Here is a 20,957-nt window from a genome sequence, read left to right as displayed (position 1 = left end):
TTACTATTACTTTAAAAAAGTTAACTAAGATTGTTTCTAAAATATTTCCTTTATTATGGAATTGGCATGTAAATAGAACATGAATGCAAGTGTATGCACATTATATTATTTTTTCGGATTAGAGTCCTGGGGGTCGGGAGGGGAGTAGCGAACAACGCGTTATATAACATTGTTTTTTACTTAAATAAAAAAACTAGAATTTAAAATCTCCCAAGTTGGCAATCCCTTTTGTTTATGTTTTATTTATGTATTGTACATCATTTTTATTTTGTTTTCGTTGTCAGTAATACACAAAAACACATTGCTGTAGACAGTGTAGTTATATTGAATTCATACTGTAATATCGTCAAAAGTTTAAAAAAAAAACGTGAAAATTGACAACTATGATGTTTCAACGGAATATAGGATAACTTGTAGGATCCAGCATAACCTAATCTGACATGGTACAGCATTCACGTCGGTGAATCACAATATGTCTTGCAAGTGATTAAATACACAAAGGAATTGCTGTTGCCGCTCGAGGAGTGTATTGACTATGTCCAATCCTTCAAATCACAAGCAAACTCTTGGTACCTAGTCAGTAAGATAAAGGATCATGTAAGTTTTCATCACTTGTGTGGTTGTCCGTTGATTTATCGCCTCCACTGAAAGGATTTAAGCAGATGCCATATGATTTCTTTTCTCCATCACTACAATGTGGCCTCAAGAACAGAATATGTGCAACCAGTAGGATCTATTTCATATCCCACAGTAGTGCATCCCACAGCGACTTGCTGCCAAAAGGGGAAATGCGCTTCTCTGTATTGTACAGTACAATGAAACATCGTCTGAGGGTGCCGATCGTCTTGACGAAGGTTAAGTTGATGCAAGTGGTTTAATAATTACGGAACCCTCTTTGTTTGCTCTCCGGATGCCAGTCCGGAATTGAAAGAATCTGTGTAACTGACTAACTCTTGGACAGAGGAGTTAATTCACTTCAATTCTTCAATTGAATTGTTTTTTACATACCTACGTCTTTCTTCCATTATTAATAATAAAAGATATAGGAACTCCATCAGTAGATATATGACATACTTTGGAGCAGATATTGGATCTGATCTAAACCGTTTTATCATTGATGCAAGAGTCGGGTTAAAACTAATAGAGAAAAAACATCAGCAAAGAATTTTACTATTTCAGATGTCAAATACAAGAGTCAATAGAAAAAGCACTTACACAGTGGTGTATACATACTTACATGTGGTGACTGCCCAAAAACTTACATATGTCAAACTGGTAGAACCTTTAACAAACATATAGCAGAATACAAAACGGCGTTCAATAGAAAAACAGATTCTACAGATTCTATGTACGCACTTCATCTTCTAGGTCATAATCATTCTTTCTTTAACGACCAATGTCAAATTCTCCATATTGTAAATAAAGGCGTTAAGATATCTTTATTAAAAGCTAGCCCAACTTTAGACAAACAGCTTTCCACTCCTGAACTTATTCAGTTAACGACTATGAAGTGTAGATACATAGTAAAAATACATTGATTAAGAAAGGCACTGTGTGGGAACAGGTGTAGTGAAAATAAATTGTAATACATTTTGTGGAACTGTAGAAAACAAGTTTTCAGTGTTTTATTATGAGACAAAAAGAAAGTTTTTACTGTCATGTAACTTAGCAGTTGTCAATAAAACATTTTTTTTTATTTTCTGCACTATGTATAAACGAATATTCTATTCATAGTATATAAACGTCGGCGATAGAGACAGAGCATAAAGAAACTAGTGTTTTATCACTATCGGCAGATGACAAAGATATTGGGTATACGCTGTAAGCGTTTCGTACGGAAAAGGGAGAACACTCCGCGCAACTTGCTCTAAGCGTTATACACGGTAAACGATAACTTTTTTTCTTTGACTACAAGTCACTTCATCATGTTGTGTACGAATCGTACCTAAGTAAGGTTAGGACAATATGGTCAGAGACGAAAGGATGATGTAGTCCCAGCTCAATGCGTTTTAAGACTATGACTCTGGATCAACAAGTTTGTTTGTTATCAGTTAGTCGCTACTCATCTTAGCACACTGTAACCATGTACCATTACGACACCAATATAAGAGTCTGCTATCAGTATCTGCGAAAATTTATGCTGTAACCATAGTGGTAAGAAAGGTAGTAATTATATGTCTATCGATTTTGATGATTTGCAATTATAGACCCAATAACATTCTGTTATTCTGACTATTATATTGAATGTCTCAATCAATTTTTACATATTTTGTTTAGTACCAATGAGGACGGACATGGCGTCGCAGATGCAAGTAGCCGCAGCCACTGGACAGCCGCTCTTAGCTCCGGCCCCCATTCAACCCTTCATTTATCCACCGGCAATGAACCAGGCTTATCAACCGATGCATATGGTTAGAACTTACGAAACGTCTCCCCAAATACAGTATATTCCTCCCAATCCACATCCCTCGCAAACCCCTTCGCCTGCCCAACCGCCTCAGTATAATCCTGCGCAGGGACCTCAGGCGCCACCTCAACAGTGTCAGGCAGCACCTCCTCCACCACAGGTAAGCTAATTTGTCAAGTTTTGTGAAATATTTGCTAATTAAATTAATATGTACTTATAATAAGTTAATTTTTTTGTAATATTTAAACGCCGAGTCCTATATTGAATGTTTTCGATTGAATGAAATAAATGCCTGTTAAATAACTTAAATATAATAAATTTTACGGTATAATAAAAAAATTTATTGAATTGAAGTCAAAAAACGGTGATACGAGGATAGATTGATATTAAACTAGCCTTTGATAGATAACGCTGCTTGATACCGAATTGGTTTCGGTGTTGACATTTGCTATTCATGACATGACGTCTGTCAAAATTTTAAGTTATTTATTAGTTTTTTTTTATTTATTTATTAAGTTATTAATTTTAAGTTTCGAGTATGGTTCGGTGATTAAGTTCCTCCACAAGAAAGGTTGCACCTTCGTTAGCAACAGTAAAATTTCGGAAAGCTGAATTTGTTCGTTGTCGTACGAGTGTTTTTTATGATGAGCATCCCGGGAGGCCAAATGAAGTCACCACGCCAGAAATGATCAACAAAGTCCATGACATGATTATCCAAGGGCCTCTTGTAAAGTAAATCCTCGCCTATAAAGAAGTAAAGCTTTAGATTGATTGAAAAAATTAAAAAATAAATACTACAGAGTTTATAAATAAATCAATCATTAAAATAAATGGGCAATTACGTGCACATAAAAGCCTAGCGTTAGCGTTACATATATGTAACACTCAACTTTTGATCAGTATAAATCACCCAATATTTAAAAGTATGAGATTGTTTCTAAATTACATGAATATATGACTAAACTACTAACCAAATCTAAAAACATTGTTATAGTAATTATTCTAAATACAATTTTAATGTACTTACTTGAATTAAATAAGAAGTTTCATTTTGTAAACAAGAATAGTATAAATTTGACACCTTGTTAGCACCAACTACGTTAACTAGACTAAACAAAACTTGTGTGGGAGTGAACAGTAATGTCTGCCGTGTGAACCGTGCAGCCATAATGGATAAATTAAATCTTGCCCTGCGTTACATATATGTAACTCTAGGCACTAATGGGTTAATATGGCTTTTATTTTCTGATTACTATGTCAAATTATAAAATATGTCTACCAATAAAACATAAATAAAAAATATTTTATAATATAAAATATTTGTTGAATATTATATGCATACATAGTATGCATTAATTTCGTTTTGTACAGAAACAGTATTAACAGAGTAATGACAAAATAAATAAATTTCTTTTTTCTTTTAGAGTCATCACCAGTTCCCTCTAATGTACCATCCGATTATTCCCGCGCAGCCGCACATGATGCAGAGTATGCAGTACTTGCCGCAAGCTCCGCCACCTCCTCAACCCCCGATGCAGGTTTTGATGCACCAACATCCCGGCCAAGGGAACCCCCATGGACCCAACCCTTAGCGCTAGCGGTGGTTGTTGTGTTAGGAGAATTTATAATTATTAGTGTAGACGCCGACTTCGTGCAAGTGTGTAACATTCTATATCCTAAATATGTTATCAAAACCTTACGTTATTTTAAACTGTTGAAGGAAGTATGTCGCGTCACGTATTGGAGGTTTTCTTGGTTTAGTCAACTAAGAATGGTAAAGAACACTTTTTATTTAAAAATTGGAGAGAAAAAATTGTTTGATGATAGGGTTATTTATCGACGATTATTTTTTTGGTTACTGTGTAACTGCAGGAAAACTTGAAAACAGATTATAATAAAAGGAACCTTTTCAAGTATAATCTGAACATTACAATTTTCTAATTCAACAAGTTAAGATAGATATGGAAGTGAAGGGAGGTGAGTGTAAAAAGAGAATTATAGAAGATGCTGTGAGTGAAAAGAGATCTGTAGAAATGGGTTATATATTTTTAAAAAATATACTACATTTATAGAAATGTAAAGCATCTACACATAAGCAACGGAAGAAAAGAAAAAAGAAAATTGCTATATAATGTTATTATTCCCTTTTTTATACTGAATATGATCATTCATTATAAATATATCGCTATAAAACGCATGAATGTCTGAGTTAGATGTATACTGATATGAAAAGATATTTAAATATAATGTGAAAAAATAGTTTTTTCGTCAAGATGGAAATAATGAGGCATTGTTTGATAATAATAAATGTAAATATATAGTATGAGTGGATTGGGCTTGCTTTGATAGGGCCGCAATACTGAAAGTAATACATATTGCTAACATTCTGCAATGTGGTACATATATCTCCATATAAATACAAAAAAGATAAATTTAAATAAATACCTAAGATGCAGACTACACTAAATTTTTGACATTAGACATGTATAAGACAATTTACGTGTACAAGTCACAAGTATGGCTGGCTACCTACGTATTTAAAGAATCAAAGACGAGAATTTAAAAGTCTGCATCGATTCGACAAGAATTGAGTACAATTTATTAATACTTTGGTCAAAGTTATTATGTATTCATCCTTCATTAATATTAACTACGAAATGCTGAATAGATTGCGAACAATAATTGTCAGGACCAAATATTCAAAAAGTATTCAACCAAGACTTCCAATCGGCATGAGGGTATCATTGAGCTTTCTAAAATCTTCACTATTATATATGTTTAAGTAAAGCCCGGTATACGAGAAGTATTATATACTTTATGTAATGATGATACAGACTGTTAGATTTTTCAACAGAAGTGGTAGGGGCGGATTTTTATTTCAGAAGCGCACTAGAGAGGATCTCCGACTAATTTAGACAAAATTTAGAAAGATTCGACAAAGGAATGTTAAAAATGTACAGTTTTATAGATATGATACTGTCACTCTTATACAACTTTAAGATAATATGTTATAGACCTACAAAATCGATTTGCTCTCTGATTAAAAAGTTAAAGATTAAAATTTTTGTTTTGTGAAGAGTCTGATATACTTAAATTAATATATGTTGTAAGTAAATTAACACTTGGACGTTGTTTTAATATTGATTTAGTGACTTAATCATTTAAAAATGGAGGACAGGCGCCATTTTATAAAATTATTTTACATAGGATCATATGGCATGAAAAATGTCGATGATGATATATTTTTAAAAGATTTTAAAAATTAATTCTATCGGTATGTAAGAAACTGAAAAAATAAATTAATGTCGTCGAGTGTGTCCATAAAAGCTGGAGACTACCAAACTATTAGGCATAGTTTTTTATACAGTAGAAAATTGAAGATTGAATACCTATTGTGAAACAGCACGACAAAAATCTCAAATAATGTATTGCAATTTGAGATCATTTTACAAAATTGAATGGCCCATCCGTCACTAAAACAAAAACAATGTACAGGTAGCTTCAATTACTCAACAACCTATTAATTTAAGTTTTATGCTTCAGAAAATAGTTAAGGAAGGCAGCACTAGACACGCACTGTACGCCGAGTATTGACTCATTTATGTATAAATGAATCTTTTCTTTTCCTCGAAAGTTTTTGATTGTCTCCTTCCATATAGTATTTTGTTTGTGACAAAACTTTTATGTGTTTAACCAAATGTTGTTTATTGCGAATCTCGCAAAAAATTTCAGGTCCCATGATCGCTTTTTTTATTCCCAGTGCGCTTTTATTTAGTTAAATTCCCGTATTTTTATTTTGTAAGGTTAAGCCGGACTTATCTATTTAATATCCATTTTATACCTTTTAGTAATATTTTTGATGAGTATACGACCGACCTATTGACTCTATGTTTTGTTACAGACTCATCTTTGCTTTGTGTTTTTTCCCTTCACAAACTGTTGTCACGCTATTTTGCAGCCAGTCCCAATATTTATTTGTCAAAGACAAATGGAGACATATTTTAATAATTAAATTTCTTATCATTAATTGTCCATTTTACTATTGTCATGTATCCACAGGTCACGTTTTTATAACAATATATATATATATATATATATATATATATATATATATATATATATATATATATATATATATATATATATATATATATATATCCAAGTTAGTCTCAAAATACTTAAATATATCTTCTGTTTTTAAAATGTTATTGGTAACGTTATTGCGGTGTTCATTTAAGTCAAATTACATCCTTGTAAGACTTGCTCTGCTTTATTACAACGATTATATAAATGAGATGATTTTGAGATTTCTTGTTACCTTTGAGTTCCTAAGGCGTGGAATGATAATTTTTACTTCTATTTAGACCTTACATTTGATTATAAACATAATTTATCATTTCATTAAAGGTTTTTAACAGTATTTTTATTGTACGCTGAAGTATGAACTTGGTAGTCAATTCTGGCTTGATATGTGATTATTTTAGTAGTAATTATTATTCTTCTTGTTATTGACACGATAACTAAACGGGCTGGCGGATTTACTTCGCCTTGGTGAGTAGTTTAATGAGTACTCGATTCGTGCCACACTTAATAGATACGTTATTATTTATGAAAATCTGTGAAACCTTAAGAACTAATTGTCTGTTTGAGCGTGATTTGAGCGTGAATCTCTCTAAAAATATATTTGTTATAAATAACTGTACTGTGATCTAACATTTCGATACAAGTAACATATTTAGGGTGAATGTAAATACACACATACACTTAGCAAATGCGTCTAAATTTTATCGTTTTTTTTTTATTTGTCTAATTTTTTTTTATTATTTTTGTTTGGTCCTTCACTTATTTCTGCAGTAGCGATAGTATTGGAAATTGGCGTTTTTACTATTAACCGATGGCAAAAGAAAATATCATCAAGATAAATAAAATAAAAATCAATATTAAAACTATTTCTATGCTGGATCGCATCTAGTTTTAGACTCTAGTTTTCATCAAGACTCATTCTGAGATCTCAGTTTGCTGGTTTCCCAGATCACTTCTATACTACACTCACTATACATTTCATTAATATATTCACAATGAGTTTTGTAGCAAATTGAGCTGTGACTATGATGTCAAAATAAGTCCTGATGTTCGACTCATTCCCAAAGCTTGACTGGCAAAACTGGATTTGATTTAATACTGAAACAGGAGGGTCATTTTAAATAATGTATTTTATATAAGAAAATTACATATACACGAGAAAATATTTTATAACAAAAATTATTTATTTGGTAATTAGCATATTATTTTACAAGGACTTCCAAACGATATATACATATGTCTTCTTTATGTGCTATATTAATGTTTAGAAATTTTCGGTCCTTTGGATACGGTTTAGGAGATTTGTCGGCCAAAGTGTAGATTTGAGTGGTAATAGAGTGGTAAGTATGCATTTCGCATTAGGATATAGAGAAGACTCTTAAAGGTGTCAAAAGTCATGTGAGTACAAAGTGAACTAAGTTCTTGATCAACTGGAAAGAATTAGAAGTCTTTAAACAATAAAATTGGGAACTGTTGCAGTTTTTGCGTCTATTAAAAAAATTACTCTGATTTTGATGTCTATTACAATGAAATAATAGGCTAATCCGACGTTGACAGTTGCCCTGGCAAACTTATTTTTTCGTTGTCACAAATATTCGTCAACTATTCGTCCCGTGCATAAGCTGTTAGAAATTGAAAAATAATTCTAATAAATAAAAAGAATTTCGATCGATCTCAAAAATTTGGTAATCTTCAATCGAAGTTCGTCTAAATTTTGAGCTGTCATGTAAGTGACCATAAATTTCGTTATCAACATATCCCAACACTGAAATGTATTTGTTGCTGGTATTATCCACTGAGGAATAATTTTACCAAGAAAAATCAATTAATTGGAAGGCAGTAATAACATTATTCGTCTGTAAATATAAGTTTGTCGGTGCATCCAAATTTGCTTTAGTGAAAAATGGACCGAGAATACTACGCCACACATTTAATTTCTGATGAAATTGTGTTTTTACAGGGATATTTAAATACGTATTCTCTTTTAATAATAAACTGTTTTTATATTCTGCTCGGCGTTGAAAAAAAAATTGTATGAAATAATTCATGCTTGATCTGCTTTTTTGACTACTGGAACATGGTTAGAACGTTCTAAACGTTCCTCAAGATCAAATATTATAGTCCTATCATCTAAGCAATATATAGAATTGTTTTATTTGACTAATTTTCGTACGTCTGGGAATCAGTCGATTTTCAAACTAAAAGTCAAAATTTTCGAGTACTTGTTCTTTTAACTCTAAAAACTGTTATCTAGATAGATAATACCATTTTCAGCAGAGTATTTGATCAATTCGTTGTTAATTGAAAGGCAAAACAGGGTGAAAATATAAGGTTCCTGTTGTCGTGTTGGCTCCTTTATGTACCGTAGCGTTGTTGCCGATATAAAGTGTGTTCTTTGTCCCATCTTAATGATAGCATCCAATCATCATGTTAGATCTATGTTCTCTTCTTTGACTTCAGACAGTCCATATCTTGATCAAAAATTAAGTTATATTGTTGTCGCTATAGCATAAACAGAAGACAGACAAGGCAGATATTATATTTTTTAATTATGAACTTTGCTATTTACAATTCATTGTAGTAGTTTAATTGTTTGATCTTGCAACTATTTGATTGTATTCATATTATGGATATAAATATAGTCAAATCATAATTATGGATTTAGTATTTGCTATTTGAAATTCATTGTAGTGGATTTATTTGTTACCTCTGCAACTTTTTGATTATATTCAAATTTCATTCATAATAATTATATTTGTAAATATATTTACCAAGAACAGCGCCAATTTTCAGTACCATCATAGACACCATTTAATTCAAAAAATTGTTATTTTTTGTTATAATCTTTTAATTTTGTTAATTGTTATTTTTCTAAACTTAGAAAAAAAAAGTATATATAAGGTCATCAAAATTACACCTTACCTAATCTGTCTGTAGGTTATGTTGATTTTTTACAAGTTTTTATCAGATATGCCAGGTCCTTCGAAAACAGACAGACGATCGCATAGATTATGTAGGATTTTTTTACTATACCTAGGATATGTGATAAAAATTAAAAACCCGGAAACGGCTGAAACGGACGTCTCCTGGTTAATTTTCTTTTCAAGTTGTTAATGCCCGTTTTATTCTGCTAGTGAATTCATTGAAACTATTTTTGGTGGTTATATCATTCCATATTTTTAAACACTTTTTCCATAAGGTAGTAATCACTCCTGTTTTTGTTCTCATAACGTTTTATCATACAGTATTGCAGAACAGCCAGCAGGGTCTGGTTTCAACCTTTCATTTCACTTTTTATATGATGAATATGTATTCAGAAAGCTATTGGCACCATTGTTCTTGGATCCACAGTAACTAAGGCGAAACAAGCTAGTAATCTAGTAAATGAAACTTGTTAACAATATAACAAGTACGCATACTAAAAAGTAGGGGAATCAACCGAAAACATGCATTTTAAAACAGTATTTCATTTTAATCGGGGATCTAAAAGATATATTTTATCTTAACGTGAAGTTTCAACGCACTGTTTTAAAAGTAACACTTTTGTGTTACTAAATGTTTAGCTGGTGGTTTAACTGATGATGCTTTTCTAGAGAAACTTTGTTTATTATAGGAAATGTAGGTAATTTTCAAAATTTCCGTCAAATTGAATAAGTCAGTGTTAATGTTAAATCGAGTTATTCAAAAGTGTGATTGATTCGTAATTGAATAATTTCTTAAAGATATAAATAACTACCTACACCTTATTTCATTGTTAAAATAGAATCCATAAATTATTTGCAAAACACTCAGTAACGAAACTTTCGGTAATTTTCCACTTTCTGCAAAATCTTACATTGGTATATTCAGATTTCGAAAGCGAATATCTTCCAACACATGCTTTATTATTCTGCTTTCTCCCAGACTTGTAAAATACCGTTTTTTATTTATGGACAGAAGGCTCTACAACTAATTCAGTTTCCATTTTCTTAAAATAAGAATACGCCCTACCAGCACAACTATGTATCTATTAATTCAAAACAATTTTCAACTCCTCTTGCCAAGTAGCAGTGTTTGATGTGATGAACACTGCTGATGTGATTTGACTGAATTATTTTACTTATAATCAATGAAAGTACTTAGATATTTTTAACAGTCATATATGTACTGCAAAATAATAAAACAAATTGTCAAAAATTCGTGACATTAGGCATTATCAGTTTTTTTTTAGTAATTCATCATAATCGTTCAATTGAAATTAAAATCGTTTAATTGAGTAAAATAAAGGGCGATGTTGGGACAAGAATATAAATTTTAAGTTGATTTGTAAGATTGTTTGCCAATAAAATGAGCGAAGAATTAAAAGACGAATAAACCTTACAAATTGGGCATACTATGGACTCCAAAAACAATTCCACTTAAGAAATATTGAAATAAAACTTAAAATTATTATAAATAAACCACTCTTGAGGCTGGTCATCACATACGGAGCGGAAACATTGACTCTAACGCAGACGGATGAAGGACTTCTGGGAATATTCGAGCGTAAGATACTCCGGAAAATATTTGGAGCTATAAACGATTAAGGGCAGTGGCGCAAAAGATTTAATTTCGAATTATACTATCTCTAATGAACCAGATGTCGTAACGTTCATTAAACTACAGCAACTTAGATGGGCCGGACACATAATACGAATGCTTGACATGATTGCCAAAAAGCTAACGACAGGAACACCTATAGGAAGAAGAAGCAGAGGCCAACCGCGAATTAGGTGGTTAGATGGAGTTGAGACCAACTGAGATATTAGAGATCAGAAGATGGCAACACGATGCCAGAAACCGAACAGAATGGCGACTAACCTTAGAGCAGGCCAGGATCCACAGAGGATTGTGGAGCCAAAGATGATTTTTTAAGTTTTGCTGTGTATCTTCCTGTTGAAATTTATTAATAAAAACACCAACTTAAATTTAAATAAGTCAAGAATGGTTCTCTAGGCGTAAATACATACCATGTTTAATATTTTAATTGATGATCCTCATTCATAGATCTTAACATATTTAGGAAAAAAATTTGTACAATCGTTACTGATGTTGATTTTTTCTGGCAAATCATAATCCTTGAGATTTGTGCTATTTGTCAAATAATGGTTTTTTATCGGTTTCCTATTCTTTAATTTAGTTTCAATTTATACTAGACTACAACATTATGAACCGCTAGTACCTCATATTTTTAACACATTACTGATAACTGTCTATATGAACAAATTTTCTCCGAAAACAGGCATTCCTTTCATTGTATCGTTTTATTCGCTCTGAGCGTTGTGAAGTGCTTGCTGTTTGAATAAATTCTCTAACTATACAACTTCGCAGAAATACTTCCAACGCATACGAGCAATGTCATGCATCTAGCAGAGTTGACAAGGTTCTCCGCCAATCAATTTCTTCGGTTATTTATATGTTAACGTTAATACTAAAACGGTCTGAAATGTCAGAAAACGTCCAACACCTAGTTGCACGACAGATAGTAAACGTTATTTATGGAGAGATGCGCGAAATAAATTATTTTCGCCCAGAGTTACCACGACTTCTCATACAGGCGAAACGATCGCTATTAATTCAATGGTGTAACTCAGCAGTGTTACGTTACTACTAAGTATTAGACTGTTATACTTCATCATTTACGTAATTAATACTTTTAAAATATATTTATTTATCGAAACTTCACCATAATTGGTGTTTACTGTAATGCAGTTGAAAATACAGAGTAAACATAATGGAGGAAGTATAAGAAAACCAAACCTTAGTAATTGGTTTCAAATGTAAAAAAAACTCTGTACAGCAGCCTCAAAGAATAGAATAGTAAAAATGGTTGCAAACCTGCGTGATGGGCTGGAATTTAATAAAAAAAAAAGAAGATTGCTACGTTACTCATACAGTTATGCAAATGTTTTCGCCCAATTAACACACGTTTTTAGCCTTTACTTTAACACTAGCTCTTCATAACACTCAATATTACAAAGTCCCACAACTTATACAAAAATAAATTTTACTGTGGATCCAACATAAATAGCCGGTTTCACAAGTTTCTGATAATTACACGCGTAGCTAATAAAGCATTAACTTTACTAGTTACTGCCAGTGCCAATACATATACCTATTAACTGTCATACATTCCTGTTTGATTTTCATATATATTTACTATTCATACAATACTATGATAATCGAAGAATACTTAAATAAACTCAAAAGAAATACATGACAATTAATTGACATTTTTCGTGTCGATATATTAAAAATGTTATACTGGCTTTAAAAGTTAAGGTCTCTTGGTTAAGTGCAAAATTAACGGATGTTTGTGAAACTGGTCATAATACTGTTATAACGCCCTTAAGTATTTATTGAAAGTAGGGCAGCAGAGGTGCTGTTTAAGTATGAAGGTGCCTTAACGTTACTTTTTCTTTTATATTTTCTTGCAAAGTCATTTGGCACCTCAAATTGTTCTGGTACTTAGTTGATCTAAGTCCTAAAATTGGAAACCATCTGTTTGAGAAAAAATATTTTGTAATATTGTTTCATGTTTATAAAAAAAAAAACATTTTTATCAAATCGGTAAAAAGTATTGATTTGTTTTCTTAAGTGAAACTTTCAATAAATTTATTCAAAATTTATAGTTGAAAATGTTTTTTTTTTCTTTTTTTTTTAGCAAATAAACTTATTTGTTAAAAATTTGTTTTTAATTTCTTCCTTTTTCTCCTGAGTGAGTTTTTTGCAAGAATTTAATTATAAGGAATCACGCACCCGCTTACAACTGAACTATTTAAGTTCTCCACCTTGTTATATATGAGTATCTACCTTTTTTAATATCTGCAAACAAAAATAACTTATTGTAGTTTCGGCTATCCAGTGGGAAGTAGTTCTTCCCACTGGATAGCCGATAATAGTGTAACGGATATGCTTAAGCAAAGCTGTCTCTACTTCACAAGCCGTGTTATTAAAATTGGCAATGTTGTAATTAAGTACGCCAATCTCTTAGGATAGGCTCGACTTACCCTTCTTTTGTATTTATGTATGGATACATACTTTCCACATATATGCTCGTAGATATAAGCTGACCTATCCACCTAAGCAACATATGTTTTACAGATTTTTTCTTTTGAAATTAGGTGGAAAATAAACAAATATTTGGGTCAAACACAAATATATTTATTTATTTACGGTACCTCAATATATTTTTTTAATACAATAATACGTTTTCTCCTCTGGTTGAATTTTTTAAACAGACGTATCCGACTTACCTTCGCGTTTGAATTGTCTTAGAATTCTGTGAACACTTCTCGTAGACACTAGTCAAATCGCTACACATAATAACAACGCCATTAACCAACATATTTTCATTCCTTTTACGGAGTTCACAATACATGTTGTATTATAGAGGTAATGGATTTTGACAAGAGCTATGAGTCATGCCGATGCAGTACACAAGTTTACCTGTTATTTACAAGGTCATAGCTCTTATCAAAATCCATTACCTATAACAGTTTATTCGCCTTCTGAAAAATTTTGCTGACTCCGTTTCCTTTGACTATTTTCGTCTTACATATTTGTCAGAAATCTATAAAAACGTATTAACCGCTTCAGGTCACCTATAGTACTGATGTATTTCACTTATAGCAACAAAAAAGTCGTGATCAATAAACCAGTTGTTGATAAACAATATAATTGAAATTCTCAAACAAATAAAAAAAGTGAAATTGTGTCTGGAAACAAACTAAACATGTATTATTTTATCGTCGCTGTTACTGCAATAGGTTGTATGTCAAAATTATTCACTTTTCAGTTTAAGTCATTTTCCGAACCAAAATCATCTGTTCTAGCATACTCCAAAATCTCATACAGTCCATCTAATTTACTTACCGTTGCACGTCATTATCATCGACAGAGATCGAAGTTGACATAGTTGTCAAAGTATAAAAAAGTCCTGAATCCATTTTAAATCAAATGGGTCACATTATTATTGCAAAAGTGGATTATACAACAAAACAAATTATTGAAATAAAACACACTAATTTTGTTCTAAAAAGAACAGATTTTCTTAAATAGGTAAAAATATAAAACAAGAGGTATTCACTTTAAAATTCAAAATATTAAAGTACAAAAAGTGTCAACACCGCAACTGTCAAATAAGTGTTACCAATTTATGCCAAAATATCACCTTCGTTCGATTACAGTTACAGTGTGTTCCGAACAAATTTTCTTCATAAAAACGCTTTATAATGCATTTATACAAATTAAATGAAACATATTATTGTGTATTTCTTCAAGTTAACATTAATAGAAATCTTTAAATATTATTTCTACGCGTATATAATAAAATATATCTAGTGGCTGTAATGCCAGTGTACTCGGCAAAGTGATTCTAAAAAAGAACACACCTACCGCCTAAATATTTCGTGTTGGTAACATGTGATCTCACGGGCTATGACGTGCAACGATAAGTAAATTAGATGAAGTATATGTGAATACGACATATTAATGGAGCACGCGCATCCAACTAATATTTCTTATGCAGTTATGGTGTTCAATTGGTTGCTGCAATCAAACGTATGTCAAACATCTGAGAGCAAAAAGTCACTTGGGTTTGTTTTTAAGTGTTTTTGTTAATTGTAAAACATAAATATACTAGTACTATTTGCATTTAGTACTTTAAAAGTTCTTATCATTTTGTTATAGAAGGTAAGTCACTAATTTACGAATATTTTACATAACATTTTGCCTGATTAAGAATTAGACATCCTAACCTAAAAATTCTAGCCTAATGTTTTTACTTAAATATATCAATTATATAGAAAAATCATTTTTACATATCAACAGATGATTTTCTATGTGAAAATCTATATATAACAATAATAAGTATTCATTATTTGATCAAAGTTATTGACATAAGATGAATTGTTATCTAACTTAAAGTGCACTAATTTGACATACGATATATTGCTAATTTTTTTTGTTGCAGATTTAGTAATATGTATGCAGGAAATAGAACTACTAGGCGCATGGTATAACTGTGTCTCCAAGCAGCTAGTTCGACACTCCAGATCCTGAAGAGAACATGAATATTTCGACGAGCATGATAGACCAAATTATTTTTTCCAGTACAAAGAGCGACAACTGCGATAAGTCAGATTTGGTTCAAGATTCCACCACAATTATACCGAACGAAAATCTGTTAAAATCTGGAACTAGCGTTCCATAGCGATAGTAGTATTTTGAATGGGGAGTTCAGCCAAGCTAACACTGAGGTTCAAGAGGCATCCGCATCTGATACCGAAAACCCTTTTGTGGATTCTGGGGCGGAATACCAACCATCAGAGGGTGAAGATAGTGAAGTTATTGAAAATGAAGAAGCACATAATCAAACGGAGAGGCAGAATCTTAATTCAAATAACCAAAAAGGTTGTTGGAAAACCCAACAAAAGGAAAAGTAAAGGCCTAGGTATTTCTAAATTTTGGAAAAGACATAATGTAATGTAAACATAGCAAGGGAATAAAGAAGGAAAAAATAAGGGGTAGTTAGCCTAGAAAAGAGTAATAATTATTTAAGTAATTATTATATATTCCAAATTAATAAAGAATAAATTCGACACAGTTTAACGTATATATTTCAAATTAAAAACAAAACAATTGACCCAGTTTAACACATGCCTGAATGTTTAAAAAATTACGACAGTTTAGACCTTGATGGAAAATAATACAAAGTACGAATTGTTAAACAAGTGATAAGAATTGAGCTGACTAAGAAGTTTTACATGGCGTGATCCAGTTTAACACATGGAATAGATGGCATAATCAGCGAAAACGTAGAAACAAATCTCCACTTCCAACGTGACAAAAAAATCTAAGGTACGAGTTGGCAATAGATAAAAACAAACAGAAGTGGGTAAAACGAGGAGTAAGGTTCGCGCGAGCGAGCCAGGCAGGAGTAGCGTTCTGGCAACCGGAGCCAGAGGGTATCCGGGCGCATCCGGTGCCAGTGGTACTTCGGCAGTCAGCGCGGCAAGCGCTAGCTAAATCATCGTGATATTCATGTGCGACGGAAGGTAGAGATTCGAAAATACGAATTTTTCGTCTCGCTCAGTACCGCCATAACGTACAGTGAATTCCAGCGTTCGTCCAGACTATTCCAGAGTTCCAGTTTGGACTACAAGGCGTATTCATTAGCTAGGGCCTAAGTACGCTAAGGAAACGAACAATTTTTACTAACCATTTTGGGAACAATTAATAGTAGGCTGTCCGCCTTTTAAATTCCCTTAGTAAAATCTCTTCTCGTCTCCCTTCGCAAACAATAATAACCACTAATAGCTCATTGTCCGTTTTGTGTAGTAGTTGTAAAATTACGATTTGTTAATTATACAGTAAGTTGAAAGTGGCTTGTTTTATTTTACTGTTAGATAGAGACAAGAAGGGAACGCATTTTTGCTTTGTACATCTTCCGGGCTTCTAACGCAAGCCCATAGCCTCTCACTCTTTGCAGGACCTGAGACCGAGAAGTCCTTAATCCCCTTCCTCCCAAAATCTCCCCACCCTCTTGTAAATCCGCGAGGGCGAAACCAGTCAGTTCAGGCTAGTGAAACCAGTAAGCCTTGCCCCGCTCGCAGGAATAAGTATCCCCTAAGAATTGTAGATGCATTGATAAGGATATTGAGACAGGCGTCTTCTACAATGGTGACAGCATTTATTAGAGTGGTTTATTAGATTTATTACAGTTTCAATCCTAAATTATTAGAGTGGTGACAGCGGTTCCGGTTTGGGGAAATTAATTCGGAAGATAAGGTCGATTAAGAGGCTACATCAGCGCGTCATCAAGACGGAAAACGCGTTCCAAGATTACAGCTTTAATTTTGAATATTTTTTCGAGATATTTGGCACACATATACGTGATATAGTAAAGAATGGCGGTACGGAGCCCAATTTGAGAAATATGTTAGTTTGTGGAAATTACTCTATAACTAAATAAAATATTACAAAAACGAGTCCGTACCGCCATTAAGAAAAACAAAAAAATACACTTTCTTCAAATAAACTTTTTTATCCCATGCCTAGATTTTGTGTCACATTGGAATTACTAAAATCACCTAAAATCAATGATCTATAACAAGAAATCGAACTTAACTGAGTGAGTTGGCAACATAGAGAATTAGTCAGCCCATCACATTTGCACACCTGCGTCTGTTTTCTGTGTAAGTGATAGCACGATTCTCCTCTGTAATCTGTATCGATATGTATTCAGCCAGATATTGGAATATTATTTTGGATATTATTTTCTAAGATATTGGAATTCGTTATTGTTGATTCATAGTGAAGTAGTAGTGTTTGTAAAATGAATTTATTATATTTGTGTAATTGAACTAGGTTGTTGGACTATTTGAAAAAATAGATTATTATTAATTGTGAGTTTTATAGTTATATTTTAAGTAAAAATATTTCAAATTCTAATGCGAGTATACAGGGTGTTTCAAAAAGGTATTTCATAAATTAAATCACGCATTCCGGGGACAATAATAAATTGATTGAATCCAACTTACCTTAGTACAAAAGTGTACACAAAAAAGTTACAACCCTTTGAAGTTACAAAATAAAAATTGTTTTTTTGCATTATCTCCTAAACTACTTGACGTTGACGAACGTTACTTTCTTGTTCTGAAAGCATTTTTCATAAAAAAGAAACAACAAAATCTAAGCGCACATAAAAATTTTAAGGGGCGTGTGCAGCCCTAAATCCCTCAAAACTTTTGAGTACGTTCAAATCAAATGAATTTTGTGGCATCATTAGTTATTATTTTTAAAAATTTTTTCCTCGTATCACTTTTTTCAAGAAACAGTTTTTATTGAGTTACGGCCCTTTTCATTAACCTTTAAAAAATTACGTGCAACTAAATAAATGGCTTAAATGAATTAACAAGTACAAAAATGTTTACAACCTCTATAAATATGATATTACAATAAATGTTCAAAATGACCCCCATTTTTTTCAATACACATTTGGTATCGTTTTAATAAGGAAAACCGAATGCGCTAAAAAACCATATTTTTCTGACGAAATTGATTTGCAGCTTCAATTATTCTAACCCTTAATTGTTGTTCGTCCTCTATTGTTACAGAATACACTTTCCCTTTCATAAACCTCTAAAAGCAAAGGTCCATGGGATTATTGAAATCATAATTTAATCTGATCCAACTTACCCAAAGTTAAATACATATCTGACATTTCCTGAAATATGTAGGCCATTGTAATATCAAAATTTTTAATATTAATCCTATTCACACAATAAATAATAGCTTCAAATTATTGACTATTATTGATGGAACTGTTTGTAATTATTGTATCCGTAGAAACTAATTGTAATTTTATGGCCAACTAGGAAAAAACTAGTTTTTCGAAAAAATGATAAGAGGCAAATAAGTTTTAAAAATAATGTGTTTATTTGAACACATGATGCCACAAAATTCATATGATTTGAACGTACTCAAAAGTTTGGTGAGATTTATGGCTGCACACGCCCCTTACAATTTTTATGTGCGCTTAGATTATGTTGTTTCTTTTGTATGAAAAATGCTTTCAGAACAAGAAACGTGTCCATTTTTATTACAAAATGTCAAGTAGTTTAGGAGAAAATGTAAAAAAAACAATGTACACTTTTTTTGTGTACACTTTTGTACTAAGGTAAGTTGGATTCAATCAATTTATTTTTGTCTCCGGAATGCGTGATTTAATTTATGACTTACCTTTTTGAAACAGCCTGTATAGTTTTAGGAGGATTTTAAGAAAGTTTTCTTAAAATCTTTACTGAAGTCCCCGTAGCAACGCATGGTCCCCTAGCAACTCGGGAATTGCTCTTAGAAGATCTTGTTTATCGATCTCTTAGGCTAGGCTTAATTCGTCTATCCTTTCTATAAAGTCTACTGCGTCCGAATGTTTTTAATCGAAGTGCGTGTTCGACTTTCGTACTGGGTTTAATAACTCTGTTTGCGACATTTGTCTCGGTATTGTAATTGTTTTCTGATAATTGACATTTCTTGAATTAGTGCGTCGGGTTTAGATTCTTTTGGGATCGTATATTGAGATCGATGTTTAAAAAAGTCTCTTAGCCCTTATCTTAGATCTTCGGCGGTTCTTTTTCTTTGGAATCTAAGCCGACCTTTTTGGCATCGCGCTGTAATTCCCCTTTAACTGGCGGTATATCCACGACGTACCTGTCGTCCCAGGTTTAAATTAAATAAAAATATATTCGAAATAAATACAAAATAAAATTAGAACCTAGGTAATATATAGAATAGAAATTAAAACGTTAATCCTGGCGACGACGGCATCGATGGCGATATGACCCACTGTTTAATATCTGCAAAAAATAAAAAACAATTAATGACATAAAAACTAAATAGCAATTACAGCGCGTTAATGCACACAGACGGTAGGGAACGAGTAGAAGGAACGGACGGTGTCCAATCAGTACTTTGACACAAGAGAGAATAGGTATGTCTAGCAAAAGCGGTTGGCCAAACATATATATATATATATATATATATATATATATATATATATATATATATATATATATATATATATATATGTATATATATATATATATATATATATATGTATATATATATATATATATATATATATATATATATATATATATATATATATATATAATACAAAGTTTTATTTTGGGGTTGCAGTCATTAATAGGGCAGGAAAGTGAAACTCTTTGTTCTTTATCTAGCTTTCGCAAAATTTATTTGCTTCTTCAGGATATACTAAAATATGGTATCAGTAAATACAATGAACTTAAAATTAAATAGCATTGTATAAAACTAGTATAAAAACTTACAACATGAGGTTAATCCATTAAATTTTTAAATTTACAAAACATTAAAACTTAACTTATTAAAATTATCTAGTTATGTAAGTACAATATTTTAATTTTATTTAATTTTGTACAAATTCATTATGACACTGATTATGTTGATGTTTGATTTATTTCAGAAAGACACTCGTTTCTGTTTATTATATTTTTTTGTTGTTGATAACTAGTGTTATATAACTATAACAAGAAACGAGTGTCTTTCTGACATAAATCAAACATCAACATAATCAATGTCATAATGAATTTGTACAAAATTAAATAAAATTAAAATATTGTACTTACATAACTAGATAATTTTAATAAGTTAAGTTTTAATAAAATCCACAAGGAAAATAATTCCTGTAGCTGGCTGTATACCACGTATAACAAAAGAGGTTAGTCTTTGTATGTGGGTATATTTTATTTTATAAAAACCCTTAAAAGGGCAACATTACAAGCACGAACGTTTTCGGAACAACTGTTCCATCATCAGGTTAAAATACCTAAAATAAGTATAAACCATTTAATTACAGCAAACATGGTTTAAAATTTTGACTAAGGTTAAAAAACAATAAAATGGT

The 20,957-nt window shown here is 31.8% G+C and overlaps 1 protein-coding gene across 3 annotated transcripts in view; it reads left to right on the top strand.

Annotated features, from left to right (window-relative positions):
• LOC140436975 (uncharacterized) overlaps positions 1-13,189 on the top strand; it is a 91,191-nt gene extending 78,002 nt beyond the window's left edge. For all 3 annotated transcript variants that reach the window (XM_072526166.1, XM_072526167.1, XM_072526168.1), the window contains 2 exons: positions 2,278-2,567; positions 3,832-13,189. In XM_072526166.1, the coding sequence (XP_072382267.1) occupies positions 2,278-2,567; positions 3,832-3,999 (458 nt within the window). In that variant the 3' untranslated portion in view covers positions 4,000-13,189. The remainder of the gene's footprint in view (positions 1-2,277; positions 2,568-3,831) is intronic.
• Positions 13,190-20,957: the final 7,768 nt, after the last annotated feature.

Source organism: Diabrotica undecimpunctata, chromosome 3 (assembly GCF_040954645.1).
Source record: "Diabrotica undecimpunctata isolate CICGRU chromosome 3, icDiaUnde3, whole genome shotgun sequence".
Classification (NCBI taxonomy): Eukaryota; Metazoa; Arthropoda; class Insecta; order Coleoptera; family Chrysomelidae; genus Diabrotica; species Diabrotica undecimpunctata.
The sequence above is the reverse complement of the archived record's forward strand: the minus strand, read 5'-3'. Positions and strand labels throughout refer to the sequence as shown.